General features: G+C 54.1%; 1 protein-coding gene across 1 annotated transcript; it reads right to left on the reverse strand.

Moving 5' to 3' along the window:
• Positions 1 to 1661: 1661 nt before the first annotated feature.
• Positions 1662 to 16930, reverse strand: LOC128835713 (maestro heat-like repeat-containing protein family member 7). Its single transcript, XM_054025302.1, has 9 exons — positions 16899 to 16930; positions 15366 to 15480; positions 13254 to 13394; positions 10869 to 11045; positions 4995 to 5150; positions 4012 to 4113; positions 3641 to 3743; positions 3136 to 3195; positions 1662 to 2131 (listed from the first exon to the last, which is right to left on the reverse strand). Exons 1-9 carry the CDS (start codon positions 16928 to 16930, stop codon positions 1947 to 1949), a joined length of 1071 nt encoding a protein of 356 aa, XP_053881277.1. The 3' UTR covers positions 1662 to 1946.
• Positions 16931 to 18637: the final 1707 nt, after the last annotated feature.

The following is an 18637-nucleotide window of genomic DNA, read 5'->3' on the forward strand; positions in this document are numbered from 1 at the left end:
TGCTATTTCCCGCGCCAATTCCTTCAATATTCTCGGATGAAGATCGTCCGGTCCTCCCGATTTAGCACCATTAAGGCATTCGAGTTTTGTTTCTACCTCGGATACGGTAATCCCCCATTCTGTTTGCCCCTCTGTCACGGTGCTAGTATCCCTAATACCTTCATTGGCCTCATTAAACACCGATGCAAAATATTCATTGAGATATTGTGCCATGCCTAGATTATCTTTAATCTCCTCTCCGGCGAAAGTCTTCAGCGGTCCAACTTCTTCCTTCCCCCCTCTATCTATCCCCATACACCCCATCTATCTATCTATCCCCATATACCACATTTATCTATCTATCTACATACTCCCCCTCTATCTATCTATCTATCTACATACTCCCCCTCTATCTATCTATCTATCTATCTATCTATCTATCTATCCCCATACACCCCATCTATCTATCTATCTACATACTCCCCCTCTATCTATCTATCTATCTATCTATCTATCCTCATACACCCCATCTATCTATCTACACACTCCCCCTCTATCTATGTATCTATCCGCATACACCCCATCTATCTATCTATCTATCTATCTATCTATCTAGAGGGGGAGTATGTAGATAGATAGATGGGGTGTATGCGGATAGATAGATACATAGATAGATAGAGGGGGAGTATGTAGATAGATAGATAGATGGGGTGTATGGGGATATTTAGAGGGGGAGTATGTAGCTAGAGAGATAGAGGGGGATGATGTAGCTAGATATGTGTATGGGGATAGATAAATAGATAGAGGGGGTGTATGGGGGTAGATAGATAGATGTGGGGGTGTATGGGGGTAGATAGATAGATGTGGTGTATGTGGAGAGAGAAAAAGGGAGAGAGAGAACTCCATTGGCTTTAAGCCCTTTTACATTTTATGGGACTTTTCTGTAATCTCAGCTCCTTGAACTTTTTCGTGGTCCAAAGCAAACAACAACCCTGGAACCCATGTACACAGAGAATGGTCGTGTAGGAAGGAGCCCAGGGAAGCCAAATCAGATTCAGCTGTGTCATTGACTACAAGCCGGCCAGTGTGTTGCAGTTGGATTTTCCCCGCTGACCCAGTGGCAGGCCACTCCGCTTCTATTAGGGCCCTGGGATGGGACGTAAGTGAGTGGGAGGGCCTGGGTTCCCCTACCCCCGGCAACCCAACGTCAGAAGTGGTAGCCTCCCCACATGGTTGTCAGGAGGCCTGCATTGGTCTGGCTCCCACCTGAATCCGGATGCCAGACGGTTGTGCTGACTCTCCCACCAGAGAGCTAACCTCCCCTAGACTGCCACAGCTCTGCCGGACTGTAGGCCAGAGCCCCCCTACTTGCTTGCTGCCCCACCCTGATCAGTGGCCAGGCAAATGGACCTTCTGTTGCTCTGCCTGCCTGCCTGTAGGCCACAGCCCCTTCTCGATTGATGCCCTGCCCTGATTGAGGGCCCTGGGCAAACAGACTCTCTACCATTACTTGGCCTGACTGCAGGCTAGAACCATTAACACTGAGCTACTTTTCCCCTGAACCAAGGTACCCGGAAGTATCATAGCAAAGGGCGTGGTCTCCCGCCCAGACGGACGGGGAGGGAGCCGTGAATCCCTTACAGTCTCTCTTTCTACTCATTCATACTTTTTCTCTAAATATGTCAAAACACAGGCACACAACCTTCCCCCGGCCAAACACAGAAAAATAATACAAAATAAATTTTCAAAATGGCAGACGGCACCAAAAACATACACGACTGGAAATGGGGAGGGAGGGCGGGACGTAAATGCTACACAGTGCATGGAAACCTATCAAAAAGTACATGGTGATGAAAGCTATCGAGCAGTTAACTACTCACATGGCTGCGCAGAGCAGGCGGCCAATGGGGAAGAAGCCATGGTCTGGCACGAAGCTCCCAGGGAAGGGAGGCTGGCTTTTCCCAGAGCTAGGGCAGCTGGGCAGCTTCAATGACCGGGCTCTCCTTAGTGCACATTGTTCTTATCCTATGAAAGCATGTCCATAGGCTGCTGTGGGCTGGCGGGTGGTTCTTGAACGCCTCCAGGATGAAGATGGTCTGAGAAGCCAGGCTTTGGACCGAGGAGTTGCTGTCCTGCTGCAAGCCTTTGAGGTCTAAGATTGAAAGGAAGGAAATGGAGGTCAGAGCCACAGAGCTCTGGAGAGCCCCAGCAAACCAAGCCAGTGCTGTACCTCTCGGCCTGTGACAAGGAGGCAGCAGGCTGGGAGGCGGGAGGCAGGGGACTAGCAGGAACAACCAGCAACCTTCACTAAACATCCCTGCTGCCCTCCACAAATGAGGGAGCCTCCAGACACAGGCAAGAAGTCCCAATGAACCCCATTTACTCACTATTTCTAGGACTGCCCCATCCCTGCAGTATCTGAGCACCTCATCCCTGCCTGTATTTACCCTCCGCCTTCCCCCCAATGCACAGATGGGCACTTAGGTCCAGAGAGGGGGAGAGTCATAAAGGGGGCTTGGACATTGTTAGGCTATGCCTAACTTTAGGTGCCCTGCTGCCATCCAGGAAATGCCGAGGAGGGAGCTCAGCCATTCTCTAGCTCTGGTTGGGAGGCCCAGCTGTGAACCTGCTCTGGGAGTGAGAAGCCTGAGCTATATCACTCCCCCCCTCCACCATTCGCCAACAAATGTGGAGATGCTGCTCTGCCCTGCGCTGCCCAGGGGTCCGGGCACGCAGCAAGGAGGTAGGTGACCGGACGTCACCTCTGCCTCATTTGGAGCAGTGGCTTCACCCCAGGCACCCCACGTGGAGGTGACTGCTCTAAACACTGGGCTAGTGAGTGCAAGGGGGGAGGCAGCACCCCACCTCGGCTGTGTTTGGGGGGGGGGGCAATCGTCTCTGAAGGCCAGCCAGCTCAGGCCCAGTTTGGGGATCTGCCAGGCCGCAGCTCTGAGGTCAGGGCTAAGTGCCTGGCACATGCCAACCAGCAGACACGACAGGGTGAGGGGGCAGCTGATCAGGGGTTTGGGGATCTACATTTTGCATCCCTTTGTGGCTCTCGCCCGAGATCCTGCTGGCGTCGGAGATTGAACCCAGCCCACGGCCCTGGGCCGTTCATCCCCCTAGCGCTCAGTGCTCAAAGCAGGTACCACCCACCGTTGCAGATGGCATCCAGCTTGTCCTGGCTCCTCTGGTCCAGCTGCCGGGCAGCGAGCCCTACACATACAAACAGCTCGTCACATCCCCGCATCCCCAGCGAGGGTGTCAAATGTCACCCTCCAAGCAACCCCTCGCTTCCCCCGCCCCTCGCTGGCCAGGACGGTGCTCCCGAGTCCCCAGGGGAAAGGGTGAGTCCCCAGGGATGGTTACAGGGCTGGTTGCCAAAGGAGAGCACAGCACCTTGAGGGTTCACTACCAAGAGCCCATGGTGGGGTATGGGGGGGGGGAATGGGGACTGCATGGGGAGCAGTGGGGTTAGAGGGGGCCCATCAGCCCATCAGGGCAGTTTGGGGTGAGCTTGCTCCTGCGGACTTCTGACACCCTTGATCCTGCATTGGACAATCAGGAGCCCAAGGGTTACTTCTCGCTGCTGGCAGGGACTGAGGAGAGCCTGGGACCGGATCCAGCCCCCCTGTTAAAGGGACCCCTGCTCTGTGGTTACCTATGAACCTGATGGCCGCTTGTCTAAGTGGAGTCTGTGGGTTCTCCAGAAAGGCCATGGTCTGGCACAGAAAGTTGTTGGCTCTCCCCTTGTAGCGCGTCAGCTAGGACCAGAACAAGGGAGCACAAGGTTATTAAAGGCCTTTCCGTCCCGCAGGCCGGGTTCCAGGTGTGTGGAGCGCACGTCCTGTTTTCACCCCTCTTTCCTGTGCCGGGGGGATCACGCAGAGGGACTACACCCAGGGCCAGGAGTGGTCCCAGGGCTGGGGCTCAGTGTGGGCACAGAGCCGGGCAATGGGGGGTGCCCTATCCACCGATTCCCCCGCTCCTACCACGAGGGCTGCGCAGTGAATGACCTGAGGGCTCCCTCACCAGGCAGTCACAGCTTTGCCAGATATCCTTGCGCTGGATGAAGCCACCAAGCTGGTGCCACTTCAGGAATTCTGCCGCACTGCTGAGGGTGTCCCAACACACCTGCAAAACAAGTGGGGCCAGGGCGAGCCGGCCACGGTTACAGGAGCTGGAAGCCACTAGCCTCGTTACCCGGAGGCGGGGAGACCATGCATGCTGAACGCTTCCCGGCCCCAGGTTGCTTACGGAAGGGCGGTGGTGTGGCTAAGGCAATAGCTGGAGACCTGACTCAATTCCCAGCTCTCCCTGCAGGAACTCAGGCAAGTTGCTTAGGCCCAGGGCTGCAAAGGGATTTAGGTGCCTAATGCCTATGGGTGATCAATACTTTTGAGGCGCTAGGCCTCATGCTGTGCCTCAGTTCCCCTCCTCATGGTGGGTAGGAGGGAGAATTCATTAGTGCTGGTGGCATTTGGCTCCCAAGTGATGGTGGCCATGAGCGCTAGCATGTGCAGAGACACCTGGGGCGGGGAGTGGGGGGGCGGCTTGGGCATCTCATGTCTAGTACGGGCTGTCCGGGCCGCTTGGCCAAGGGCACACTGGGTCCTGCGCACCATCTGGAGACTGGGTAGCTCTGCTCCTGGTAGGGGCCATGGCCAGGGTTGTGCTCTTCCCACCAGCACAGCCAGGGAATGTGCGGAGGCCAGTGGCTGTAGGAGTGGTGAGGCGACCCCTCCCCACACCCAATCTCTCAGCCTGGCTGCAGGGGGGGAGTGTTGGGCTCAGAGGATGCAGGGAAGACTCAGCAGTTGGGTGGGGCGCCATGGTCATGGCGCTACTGCACTCAACGTTCAAGTGATTTTGAGCGCCTGACTGTCACAGCACTGAGCACCTGCCCTCTGTCAGCGAGACCCTTTAAAGAGGGGGTGTCACATGCTGCCCCCTCAAAACAAATTACTGGTCACTCTGTAACGGTATCCGCTGCAGGCTCCAGCTCGTGGCCTCACCTGGGACACGTTGGGACGCTCATCATGCACAAGGAGGAGCAGCGGGACCAGGCTCTGGAGCACATGCGCCTTCATCCGCCTCCTGTCGAGCCCCCTTACAAGCTCCAGCAGGTGTTTAAAGAGGGTGATGGAGAGCACCCGGAGCCTGCTGGTCACCTGCAAGAGACGACGTGGGGAGGAGACGCTGTGACAGTCATTCTCACCCAGCGGGGCGAGCGCTCACTGTGCCAGAGATGTCTGCCCTGCAGGGGGTATTGGTAACTCACCCCCCAGCCATACAGCCACAGCTGGGGCCAGAGTCTCATGGGCATAGCGCCATTGAAGGCAATCGAGATGCAGATTTCCACCAGTTGAGGGGCTGGCCTGGTAATTTCTTGGCCAGGGAGAGCAGTAAGGTGGGGTGAGACTGCCCCTGGGCTCTCACAGCCAGCTCTGGGCACACTGACATCAGCACACACCTGTGTCAGCCAAGGGGGAATGCTCAGGGCAGAGCAGCGCCAGGACAGGGGCGGCAGAGAGGGAGTGATGAGGAAAGATTCAAAGAGCGAAGGAGGGGGTATAGTTTGTCCTCCCGCTTTGCGGGCCCAGCTCACACTGCTCTTGACCCACAGCGGCCCTCTAGCCAGGCCAAGGGGGCCAAGCGTGGGGGGCAAATTCCTACACTGGTGTTTGTTCAAGCCACGCACAGGGACCTGGGGTGGATTTAACCCAGGGCCAAGGAGTGGTAAATGTGCAGGAGTTCCCAGATAGGGGGCCTTGGAAGCCATGACTGGAAGCCACCCAGCCTCCAGGGGCTCGGAGTGGGCTGAGGGTTGCCCCACTCCTGTGCATGGGTTTCTTGTTAACTCAGAGCCAGCCCCGCTTGGTCACATGGTGCTGCTGGGCCCCCGCCCTGCATGGCTGCTGGCAGAGCTGAACCAGTCCAGTGACCAGGGAGGCTGGGCGAGCTGTGCCAAGCAGGGAGAACCAGGAGCAATAGCTGGATGCTGTAGGGAGGGGCCACTGCTTTCTGGGAGGTGAGGCTGAGGGGGCAGCCTGGGGACGGGGTGACTTGAGCTGTTCTGGGAGTGGCTGAACCTTTAAACGGTGACCCCAATCAGCAGTTACATGTCACCTCCGGGCACCAGGTTCTAGACAAGGCAGTTCTCTGCGTGACATCTGTTGTAAAAGTGTTCATAAGTTCACCTCACCTCAGTCCCTGGAAAAATCATGGAGCAGGTCCTCAAGGAATCAATTATGAAACACTTAGAGGAGAGGAAAGTGATCAGGAACAGTCAGCATGGATTCACCAAGGGGAAGTCGTGCCTGACTAACCTAATTGCCTTCTATGAGGAGATAACTGGCTCTGTGGATGAGGGGAAAGCAGTGGATGTGTTATTCCTTGACTTTAGCAAAGCTTTTGATACAGTCTCCCACAGTATTCTTGCCGCCAAGTTAAAGAAGTATGGGCTGGATGAACGGACTGTAAGGTGGATAGAAAGCTGGCTAGATCGTCGGGCTCAAGGGATAGTGATCAATGGTTCCATGTCTAGTTGGCAGCCGGTTTCAAGCGGAGTGCCCTAAGGGTCGGTCCTGGGGCCAGTTTTGTTTAATATCTTTATTAATGATCTGGAGGATGGTGTGGACTGCACTCTCAGCAAGTTTGCAGATGACACTAAACTGGGAGGCGTGGTAGATACGCTGGAGGGTAGGGATCAGATACAGAGGGACCTAGACAGATTTGAGGATTGGGCCAAAAGAAACCTGATGAGGTTCAACAAGGACAAGTGCAGAGTCCTGCACTTAGGATGGAAGAATCCTATGCACTGCTACAGACTAGGGACCGAATGGCTAGGTAGCAGTTCTGCAGAAAAGGACCTAGGGGTCACAGTGGACGAGAAGCTGGATATGAGTCAACAGTGTGCTCTTGTTGCCAAGAAGGCTAATGGCATTTTGGGTTGTATAAGTAGGGGCATTGCCAGCAGATCAAGGGATGTGATCGTTCCCCTTTATGCGACATTGGTGAGGCCTCATCTGGAGTACTGTGTCCAGTTTTGGGCCCCACACTACAAGAAGGATGTGGAAATATTGGAAAGAGTCCAGCGGAGGGCAACAAAAATGATTAGGGGTCTGGAGCACATGACTTATGAGGAGAGGCTGAGGGAACTGGGATTGTTTATTCTCCAGAAGAGAAGAATGAGGGGGGGGGGATTTGATAGCTGCTTTCAACTACCTGAAGGGGGGTTCCAAAGAGGATGGAGCTCGGCTGTTCTCAGTGGTGGCAGTTGACAGAACAAGGAGCAATGGTCTCAAGTTGCAGTGGGGGAGGTCTAGGTTGGATATTAGGAAACACTATTTCACTAGGAGGGTGGTGAAGCACTGGAATGCTTTACCTAGGGATGTGGTGGAATCTCCTTCCTTGGAGGTTTTTAAGGCCCGGGTTGACAAAGCCCTGGCTGGGATGATTTAGTTGGGAATTGGTCCTGCTTTGAGCAGAGGGTTGGACTAGATGACCTCCTGAGGTCCCTTCCAACCCTGATATTCTATGATTCTATGATTCTTTTAGCCTGTTTATCTGATTTGGCTGCGCTCTTCCTGTCTGGCCACTTCGTAGTAGGTTCTTGGAACAGTAGTTCTGAGTTGTCTTTCCATGAGGAGTTGTGCTAGACTAGATGCAGGAGCTGCTGTTGGTGTTGATCTGTAATTCAGAGGAGCAAGGAATGGATCTTCCTGCTGTCAGATGTTTTTGGCTGTCTGCGCAGCTCTCTCAGCCTCTCCATTCGCTTGTGAGTAATTTGGGCTGCCAGTGATATGAGCAAAATCATATTTCATTCAGACTGACTTAAATTCTGCTGCAGTGAATTGTGGGACATTGTCCATCACTAGTTGTTCTGGATACAGAAATGAGCAAACGTACACTTCAGTTTCTCAATAACACTGCAACATGTTATGTCTTTCAAGTACATTATTTCTATATAGCTGGAAAAGTAGTCCACAATGACCTGGCAATGATGTCCTCTGAATTCACAAAAATCTGCAGCTAGTCTTTCCCAGTTCTCTCTCTTGTAGAGGTGGTTGTTCACTGGTTCAGCATTGCCTCTTAAGTTGATTTGGACTAGATCACCTTTCAAAAGCCCAATAGCATCAGATCCTCAAGTTCTTCCATCTTTCTCACTAGGCCCATCATGGCTGCTACACTGCAGCTGAGAAGGTTGTTGGTCTTTGATCTCATACACACGGAACGCAAAGCTTTTGTCTTTGTAAATTGCTTCGGTGCCCATGCAGTTCAAAATCCCTTCAGGGAGGGTCAGAGCTGTGTGACATCAGCTCTCGAGTCAACTTTAAAGTCAATAGTCTTGCTTTGAATATTCAATGTCACTTTCCAGGCGGGCGCCATGTCATCACAAGTGATAGATCCCAGAATCAATGGGTCTTGATTGTCTGCAATATGAGTCAACTCCCTGACTGCTTCAGTGCAACGAACAGCTGCAAAATGTCCATATTTCAGGCATTTATTACAGCATGCGCCTCTGGCTGGACATGTATCATCCCTTGGGATATGACTTTTCCACACCTTGTGCATGTAGACTGGCATTTGTCCCTCTTAGCCTGCGAATTCTCTCTCCTTACCTCAGGGATTTTATGAGAAAGACTTTTAACACTTAAGTGTCTGTTTGTAGCTTTTAAGCTAGTTGCAGGTTTTTCAATTTGCTTTTGCCTGTTGTTTGACTAATTCTGACTCTTGCTAGCTGTATAGCTGTGGGTAGAGTTAAATCTCTCTTCGGCGGTAGCTACTGTGAAAGGTTTTTAGCAGTGTTGTTATAGCTGTGACAGTCCCAGGATATTAGAGGTAGGTGAGGGAATATCATTTAGACCTCACCTGGCTTGTCTCTATGAAAGGTTTTTATCTTTTAACCCAATAACCAGCCTGTTTCTGAAATTTTCATGTTTTACATTCCCCAAATCACAGTTTTCAGCCAGGGGATGCAGAGGTCTTCTAAAACTTTCAACATTTTCCCCTGGTTCTTGAATTCTTTGCTGAAAACATGCTCTTTAATAAACCACATTTCCCTTGGTTATAAAGTGTGCATCAATCCTAACCACAACCCTTGCATAGTTGTCTTTGTGATGGTCTTCAGTAAAGTCAAAGGAGGTAAAGATATGCTCTGCGTGCTTCTCCATAGCCTAAATTAAAGTCAATACCTGTATATCCCCAGTTCCTTTGTGCAGCTTGTTTGCAATGCAAAATAGTGCCAAACATTGTTTCCAGTCTGTCCATTGTGAAGGGTTATGAAAGGTGACGTTCTCTGGGGAATCAGAGTGGGACATGTTGATGAGGTCCTGCAAACTTCGTTGCTGTTCCTTCCGTCTGCAACCTGTGTTGCTGTTTTCCTTTGGTTTCTGTTCTTAGTTTACTCCTGACACCATATCATGTTCTGTACCAGATATGTACTGCCTACAGAGCTTGTTTACACACACCAGATGGACAGTGCTTAATTTGTAATGAAAGAGGTGCTGGGGCTCAAGCAATTTTTTTACAATCATAACTGATGCAGCAAGCCCAGAGATGCCAGGGCTAAGCCCTGGCAAGCCCTGGCACAAGTTGAGCACTGCAGATGGGTTCATCATAAGAACCGTTAATGCTCTGCTGGATACAGCTGAGGTTCATTTAAATAAGGTATTTTACAGAGCGTCACCTAGTAGTCGAACAGTATCATACAGGGTAACATGCCATTACACAGGTAGCCTGGCTTGTTTGCTAGACTCCATCCCATGTTAATCTTACTAGCCAGCTGCTCCTGCCCCCGGTGTCAGCTCAGAGCAGCCGGGCAGGCTCTGCACAAAACTTATGGGAGCGGTCTGGGGGCATCAGAGCTGCACTGCAGTGGGCATAGGCAGATGTTGAATTGGCACCTCGCTGGTCTTCCCTCCAGTTGTTGAGGCCTATTTGCCTTTCCCTGGTGATGGGCGTTGTGTTCATTAACGCTATTTGGATTTAACACCCCCCCCATAAAGAACCTGTTCTGTTCCCCCCGGGCCCGAGAGAGGTTTGGTTTAAAGGGCTCGCCCCAGGGCGAGATCCTGCAGCTGGGGTCCAGGAGACCCTGGGAACAGCTTGAGCCGGGCCTGTGCCACTACTAAATAAAGAGCGGCAGGGTCCCAGCAGAGTTCGGCAGGGCTGAGGGTAGTATTTAGTGTTGTGAAAGCTGGGGAGGTGGGTGGACGCTCCAGGAGCCCCCACTGGGGGTTACCCCTAGAAGGCAGTAATGGATGGGCCCCTTTCTCCTGCCCACTTGCTGGATCTCATCATCCAGTGGGGGACTGGACATCAGTCTGGTGAACGTGCCGGCGGGGGCTAGTTTGTGGTTATGAAAGACCTGGGGAGAACTAGGCCCTCCTTTGACGCTGCGCTGCCATGAGAACAAAGGGGAGAGGAAAGGGTGGTAGCTGCAGAACCTACAAACGGAGTCGTTTCCTTATGGAGCTCCCAGGCCAGCTGTGGGATTCCTGGCCAGGGAGAGGAGGGGCAGGATTTTCACCAGGGTACCATCACTTGTCACCCTGGAAGCCAGCAAGAGCATTGCAGCACCCTGTGCTGCAGAGGCCCCCTCACTGCATGCAGACTCAGGAATGCATGTCCTTCCACAAGGGGAGCCTTGTCCCCAGGCTGCCCTGATCCTTGTCAGCAGGCCTGCAGGACACAAGGGTTCCCATCCTTTCTGCCATACGCTCTGATGGAGAGTGAGGTAGCAGAGGAAGGTGGGAATGGGCTCACGTCATTTACAACAATCCTTTTTCTGGCTAGGACCATACACAGGCCCTGCTAGCCCACCCGCCAGTCCCCATTCACAGGTCCGCAGTTTGAACGGTCTCCCATGGGCCACCAGGCCTTACATCATCAATGAAAGGCAGGAGTTTCTCAGCCACTTGCACAGCCGCGCGGCTGGCGCTCTGCCTGTCCATGCCGGCAAGGATGTTTTTCAGAACGGTGATGGCCTCGGCGATGATGTCCCTGTCTACCTCCTGTAGTTGCTCCAGGACCTCTGGCAGCAGACGCTGGAGTTTCCCCACCTGCGTGAAATGAGGAGCTGCTTTACAAAACACCCTCCAGTGACCCACAAGCCATTTCCAAAACAACGTCCACCTCCCCTGCAGACAGAGGCATGGGAACTAAGGGGGTGCTGCAGCACTCCCAGGTTTTACACGGGGCTCTGCTCCTGGCCCCGCTCACAGGGTCCCAGCTGTCAGCCCTGCGCCAACCCCCATCTGTGGCCCCAGCCTCGGTTCCCTTGCTCCATCCACCTCCCCCGCCCCCGGCTCCTGGAGCCATGGCCCTGCTCCTGAGCCCAGCTCTAGGGGTGGCAGGGGGTGTGGGCAGGGGTAAGGTGGGGTGCAGCACCTCCACTATAAAAAGTCTTCCAGCGCCCCTGCCTCCAGGTGACATGTTAGAACCTCAAAGCCTTTGCACAGCCAGCTAGGATCACGGGCAGCAGGGCCGGCTACCTGAAACATAAGCAGCTGCTTCCTTGTACCCCAGATCTCAGGGGATGGTATTTATTAGCGGGTATCATCTGTGGAAAGTTCTCTGCACAACACATTGACCCCAAATAAATCGTCTATTATTGTTATAGGGGTTCAAATAGCACCTCGAGGGCCTATCTGCAATCAGGGCTTGTGCTGGGGGATTTCCAGGCACAGTAAGAGACGTCCCCTGCCCTAGAGCTTACAGGCTAGGCACACAAAGGAAGGATTTCTATCCCCATTGTACAGACATGGAACTCAGGCACAGAGAGGCTACGTGACTCGCCCATGGTCACCCAGGGAGTCTGGAAGAGCCAGGAACCGAACCTGGGTTCTCCCGAGTCCCTGTCCTTACAGCCCAGCCTAGAGGAGGGAGCCAATTTTGCACACGAGTTCTAGGGTTGGTCTGTTACTAAAAGCCAGATTCAATCATTTCTGTATTTGGTTTTTGAACCTTTCAAAGACAGCCCCACCAAACATTTTTGGAGAGGGTCCAGAGAAGAGCTTGAGAACATGACCTATGAAGGAAGGCTGAAAGAATTGTGTTTGTTTAGTTTGAAAAAGAGAAGACTGAGAGGGGACATGATAGCAGTTTTCAGGTATCTAAAAGGGTGTCATAAGGAGGAGGGAGAAAACTTGTTCACCTTAGTCTCTAAGGATAGAACAAGAAGCAATGGGCTTAAACTGCAGCAAGGGAGGTTTAGGTTGGACATTAGGAAAAAATTCCTAACTGTTAGGGTGGTTAAACACTGGAATAAATTGCCTAGGGAGGTTGTGGAATCTCCATCTCTGGAGGTATTTAAGAGTAGGTTAGATAACTGTCTATCAAGGATGGTCTAGGCAATATTTGGTCCTGCCATGAGGGCAGGGAACTGGACTCGATGACCTCTCGAGGTCTCTTCCAGTCCTAGAATCTATGAATCTATGAAAATCTCAACCGGCATCAGGGAAAAAAATGTGTCAAATACAGGCTAACCGGTTCCGGAAGAAAAAATGAACCACAAGCAAGTGGAAACCAGGCTGAGGCGCATGGAACGATGGGAATGGTGTATGACAAAGAATTACAGTCACGCCCTCTCCATGTCTGATAGAATCGTAGTCCGGGTTTAATAAACCGGACTGACCCGCTATTCTCAAGGTAAGTAAATTATCATTAGTGAGAGTTGCCTTCAGATTGTCTCCTCTTTACCAGGCTGCCAGATCTGTGTATTTAAGCCCCAAGGGTTTTCTCTGCCTTCACTATACTGTGTGTATCAAACTTGTTATGAGATCTTAGCAGCAAAAGGCCCCTGTAGAGCTCTTCAGAGGAGCAAGTGCTGCGGGACAGAGCTGTGACATCAACAGTTAAAACCTATGAGGCTTTAAAAGGGGATTTGTAGGAAAAAATGGTTCCTAATTGAAGCGAAATGGCTCTGTCTGGGCGTCCCTGATCACTGGTGTCACCAGCATTCCCTGGGGTCTAGAGTCCACAGCTCTGCTGCTAATCTAGTGCTAGGGTTCTTTGGATCACAGAGACCCCAGACACAATCAGGCCCGGCAGTGCCAGGTACTGCACACACCCAGAGACACACCCCGCAGGAGCCAGGCTTGGAGACTTGCCCAAGGTCACCAAGCAGGTCAGTGACAGAGCCAGGAATAGAAGCCAGGGCTCCTGACTCGAGGCCAGGGCCATGTCCCCATGGAAGGTTTCAATGACCCCAGCCCTGCAGCAGCTCCCTGCGGTTCTGGGTTTATCCCCCAGCCCTCCTCCCCTCTCACCTTCTCTGGGCACAGGGACAGGTTCAGGAGGCCTTTGAGCGCCAGCCAGCGCACCACAGTGTTGGGGTCTCTCAGCTGCCCACTCAACTGGTCCAGGATGGCGTCTTCCTGCTTATTGCCAAGGTCAGGGCACTGGAGGAGCTAACACATCAACAGCGAAACAAGCTAGAGAACGGGGCTGGACCCTCACGACTCATCTCTGCCAAGGGGCCCTTAGCTCCACCTGCCACGGGCACAGCATGCGCTGTACACCGGGCACCGCGATTGGTCACTGTGTGTGCCCCACTGAAACGCTGCTAGCGCAACGGGCCCTCGAGGCTCCAGCCGAGATCAAGGCCTACCCTGCTCCCTCACTAAGGCTCAGCTGCATGCGGAGCAGGGAGGGAGGGGGCTGCAGCCTTGTGTTCCAAAGGGCCGCCCGGTCTACGGGGGGCAGGTGAATTGGCCGTGGATGGGCCCGGCCTGCGCATGGCATACGGACGTCAGAGGGGGCTTCAGGGCCGAGGTCACACAAGGGACCATTCTATGGAGCTGAGCCTTGGGGAACAAGAGACACCCGACCCTGGGCTTTGCTCCAGCCCCGCAACACCAGCTGGGGCCGGTAACAATGTCCAGAGTCAGTGACTCCACCCATAGGGCTTTAGGAGCTTTCCCTGCCCCTGGTCACCCACCCACCCCCAGAGCCACCTACTCCTCTCCTGGCCATAGGCATGGGCGGCGAGTTCTATGGGCCCTCGGTGCCTGGGCACCATGGGCCTCGGCCCCGCCTTCTGCCCCCACGTCTCCCGGGCCATTTAAAAGAGCCCGGGGCCCCCACTCACCACCCGCAGTGCAGCGGAGCTGAGCGGCTTCCTGCCTGCTTGCTCCACATGGCTGCCGGCCCCTCCCTGCGGCCCCTGAGTGGGGTGGGTCTGTGTCCCACTGTCACGGAGTGTGGGGGAGTCAGGGCCCCGCACCCCCCACTTCCTGTGATTCACCGTGACTCTCACCAGCCAGTAAAACAGAAGGTTTATTAGATGACAGGAACACAGTCCCAAGCAGGGCTTGTAAGTACAACCAGGACCCCTTTAGCCAGGTCCCTCTGGGGGGCAAGGATCTTAGACCCCAGACTTGGGGTTCCCTGCCTCTTCCCACCCAGCCCAAAACTGAAACCAAAACCCCTCCTGCAGGCTCTCTCCTCCTCCTTCTCTCCCCCTCTCCCTTTGTCCAGTTTCCAGGGCAAAGGTGTCAACTTGCCCCACCCCCCTTCCTGGCTCAGGTTAACAGGCTCAGGTACTGTCCCTCACCTAAAGTCATCCCCTGCTCTCCCATCCCCCATGCAGACAGTCCAGTAAAACTAACCGACATACCCAGGTCAATCCACCCCGCTCCCTACTGCGTCACACCCACCCCAAGCGCCCCTGCAGCCAGTAGGAAGCTGCGCGGGCAGTGCCTGGGGGTAGCAGCACACGGAGGCCCCCAGGCCCGCCCTGCCTAGGAGCCCCAGGTAAGCGCCGCACCCTCCCAACTCCTCCCAGAGCCTGCACCCCCACCCCTTTCCCACACCCCACTCCGGCCCCCAAACTCCTCCCAGAGCCTGTACCCCCTCCCGCCACACCCCCTCCTGCCCCCAAACTCCTCCCAGAGCCTGCACCCCCACCCCTTTCCCACACCCCACTCCGGCCCCCAAACTCCCTCCCAGAGCCTGAACCCCCTCCCTCCACACCCCCTCCTGCCCCCAAACTCCTCCCAGAGCCTGCACCCCTCACCCCTTCCTGCACCCCCACCTTCTGCCCCAGCCTGGAGCCTGCACCCAGCACCCAAACTCCATCCCAGAGCCTGCACCGCAGGCCCCTTCCCCCACCCAAACTCCCTCCCAGGGCCCAACCTCTCACCCCTCCTGCACCCCAATCCCCTACCCCAGCCCAGTGCCTGTACCCCAGACCTCCTCCCCCCGCCCAAACTCCCTCCCAGAGACTTAGACAGGTGGGAGGCAGTTTGGAGGGGCGGGCTCTGCTGGTCACCACCAAAATTTCTACAAACCTGCCGCCCCTGGCCATAGGTCAGTCCCATGCCACAGTCACCGCTGGGCTAGGGCTGTTCTCACGACCCTCACCCGCCAGTGAGGCTCACCTGAATGAAGAACGCCATGGCCGGGATGTACCGCCTATCATCCCTGCAGTTGAGGATGGCCATCAGCTCCTGGAAAATCCAGCAACGCTCCTGGAAACTGACCGAAACCATGGCCCTGGCATGGGAAACACAAACACCACATCATTGAGGTGGGCAAGGACTGGTTCTCCATTTACAAATCTAACCAGACCAGTGCCACAGGACAGGGGATCCCGGGTGACTAGTCACGTGCAGCTGGCATGGACTAGTTCCTGCTGGCTTAAAATGCCCAGCAGCCTAACTGCTAGAGACCCAGACCCTTAATCACTCTACAGGGAGCCCTTCCACGAGGCCAGCTCCGAGCACGCAGCGCTGGGCTGTGTGACCAAGTGGGAGGGACGTGCTTAATGTCTCCTCTGAATACTGTGTGGTTGCCTCAGTTTCCCCTATGCATTTCTTAAGTCTCCAGTGTGCATAAATGGCTGACAATCTGTCTCCTAGCAACAAATGGCCAGGGCCCTTCCCCCCTTGCAAGGGGATAGCTAAAGGTGAACAAAGATCAGGTGACCTCCTGGCCCAGGAAAGAGACAAAGGCCAGAAAGGAGGGGCTGGAGGGGGGTTTCAGTTGGGAGCTGGCTGGGGACGGGAAGTGAGTGCGGACGGAGTTGTCTGCCTCGCTGGGCCCCAGAATGGACCCGGCTGAGGGGTCCCGTTTGCTGTACCTACAAGCTCTGTTTTAGACTGTGTTCCTGTCATCGAATAAACCTCTGTTTTACTGGCTGGCTAAGAGTCACGTCTGACTGCGAAGTGGGGGTGCGTGCAGGATCCTCTGGCTTCCTCAGGACCCCACCTGGGGGGACTCGCTGTGGGAAGCGCACGGAGGGGCATATGCTGAATGCTCCAAGGAGAGACCCAGGAAGGTGAAGCCGTGTGAGCTTCTTGCCCTGAAGACAGTCTGCTCCGAGGGAGAGGAGGCTCCCCAAAGTCCTGACTGGCTTTGTGGGGAGCAGTTCCAGAGCATTGCCCGGGGACTCCGTGATAGGCTGCAAGAGAACTGCAGATAAAGAAGGGCGTCGGTGGGCTCGGTGGCCTTTCTCATGTGCCCAGATATTGGGTGATGAGAGACAGAAGGTGGGTTAGGGAATATCTTAGATTGGTCTAAGACAAGTGTTAGAGCTTTCTGTGTTAGCGTCTCTCTCTCACACACAGATGCTGGGCCAGCCAAAGACATTCCCTCCCCCACCTTGTCTCTCTCATGTGCTGGGCCTGACAGGGCTACACCAACGCTGCAGACAGACATGACGGAGGCTGTCTTTGCCCAGCCACGCCTGCCAGAGCTACGCAGGAAGCGGTTTACGCCAGGCAGCGCAGGGTGGAGAAGTAGCCGACTGACCCCTCAGCCAACGGCACAGAGGCTGTGGCCTCTTCCACGCAGGCGATTGGGAGCCGCGTCTCACCCAGCGGGGAAGGCGATGTGGCCGTGTCCTGGGCCCAGGGACGGGAGATGCTACTGCGGTCAGTTCTGGGCAGCAGCCCCAGGGACAAGACACTCACCGGGCAAGCACCAAGACGCCTTCATGGTGCATGTCGGCGTTCACGAGCATGCCCCAGCCACCCTGCTTGTGGATGAACGTGGTCTGGTCCCTGTAGCCAGCACATTGGAGCAAGGCTTGCATGGCATCCACCGCATACCTGCATGCAGAGCGAGCCTCTTGTTACTGAGCGAGCCCAGGCCAGGCTCTGCCGTGTGCCTGCAGGCGACAGTTCAGAACCGAGGCGGGATGTCGGGCTGGTGGTACCTGACAGGGCTGAAGGATGCAGGCGTGTCCCCCTGGTTATTCACCCTCTCGTTATGCATGGACAGCTCCACCGTATATGTGATCTGGAATAGCAGGGCGATGGAGAGCTGAGGGAAGAGCTCCTTCACCTGCTGTCTGCAGGCCTGCTCCTTGAAGATCTCGTACAGGGCTCTGGTGGCCTGCAGCCAAGAACAGGAGACAGATGTCACTGCAGGGCCTTCGCCCTTTCCACGCTCCCCCGAGGCACCTAGAGAGGAGGGGTGGGCTGGGGGCTAAGGCCTGGGATGCTGGATTCAATTCCTAGCCTGTGTGATCTTGGCTAGAACCACAGAAGGGACTTCGGCTCAGCGTTGCCATGCCTAGCTTCATGTGCCCTGCTGCCCAGTGGACTCACAGCCCTGAGTTAAGTGCCCAGGCTCCATATACGCTCCAGAGGGAGAGTCAGTTGGGCCAATTGTTAAAGAGGGTAAACGGGATGGCCTGGGTAATTTCAGGCCTGTCAGCCTGACATCGATCCCAGGCAAGATAATGGAGCGGCTGGTACAAGATTAAATTAATAAAGAATTAAAGAAGATAATTTAATTAATGCAAATCAACATGGGTGTTTGGAAAATATTTCCGGCCAAGAGAATTGCGATCTGTTTTTTGATGAGATTACAAGTTTGGTAGAGAAAGGAAATGGCATTGGCATAATGTATGTAGACTTCTGTAAGGCGCTTGAGTTGGCGCCGCACTCCAGTTTGATCGGAATCCTAGAAGGATACAAAAGTAACGTGGCACACATGAATTGGTTATAAACTGGCTGACAGGTCTCAAAATGTAATTGTAAACTGGGAATCAGCATTGCACTGGTGTGTTTCCAGTGTGGTCCCCGCAGGGATCGGGTCTTGGCCCTACACGATTTAACATTTTTATCAATGACCTGGAAGAAAACATAAAATCATCACTGATAAAATTTGCAGATGACACAAGAATTGGGTGAGTGGTAAATAATGAAGAGGACAAGTCACTGATACAGAGCGATCTGAATCGCTTGGTAAACTGGGGGGCAATCAAACAGTATGTGTTTTACTATGGCTCATTGTAAATGAATACATCTAGGAACAGGACGGGGAATTCTCTCCTGGGAAGCAGAGACTCTGAAAAGGACCTGGGAGTCCTGGTGGATAATCAGCTGAACAGGAGCTCCCAGTGTGGCGCTGTGGCCAAAAGAGCTCATGTGATCCTGGGATAAATAAACAGAAGAATCTCGAGTGGGAGTATCTGGCACTGGTGTGACCCACTGCTGGGATCCTGGGTCCTGTTCCAGTGCCCACAATGCAAGAAGATTGTTGATAAATTGCAGAGGGTTCAGAGAAGAGTCGTGAGAATGATTAAAGGATTAGAAACCATGTCTTATAGTGACAGGGTGACCAGACAGCAAGTGTGAAAAATCAGGACGGGGGTTGCGGGGTATTAGGAGCCTATATAAGAAAACGTCCCTAAAATCAGGAC

The sequence above is a fragment of the Malaclemys terrapin genome, chromosome 4 (assembly GCF_027887155.1).
Source record: "Malaclemys terrapin pileata isolate rMalTer1 chromosome 4, rMalTer1.hap1, whole genome shotgun sequence".
Classification (NCBI taxonomy): Eukaryota; Metazoa; Chordata; order Testudines; family Emydidae; genus Malaclemys; species Malaclemys terrapin.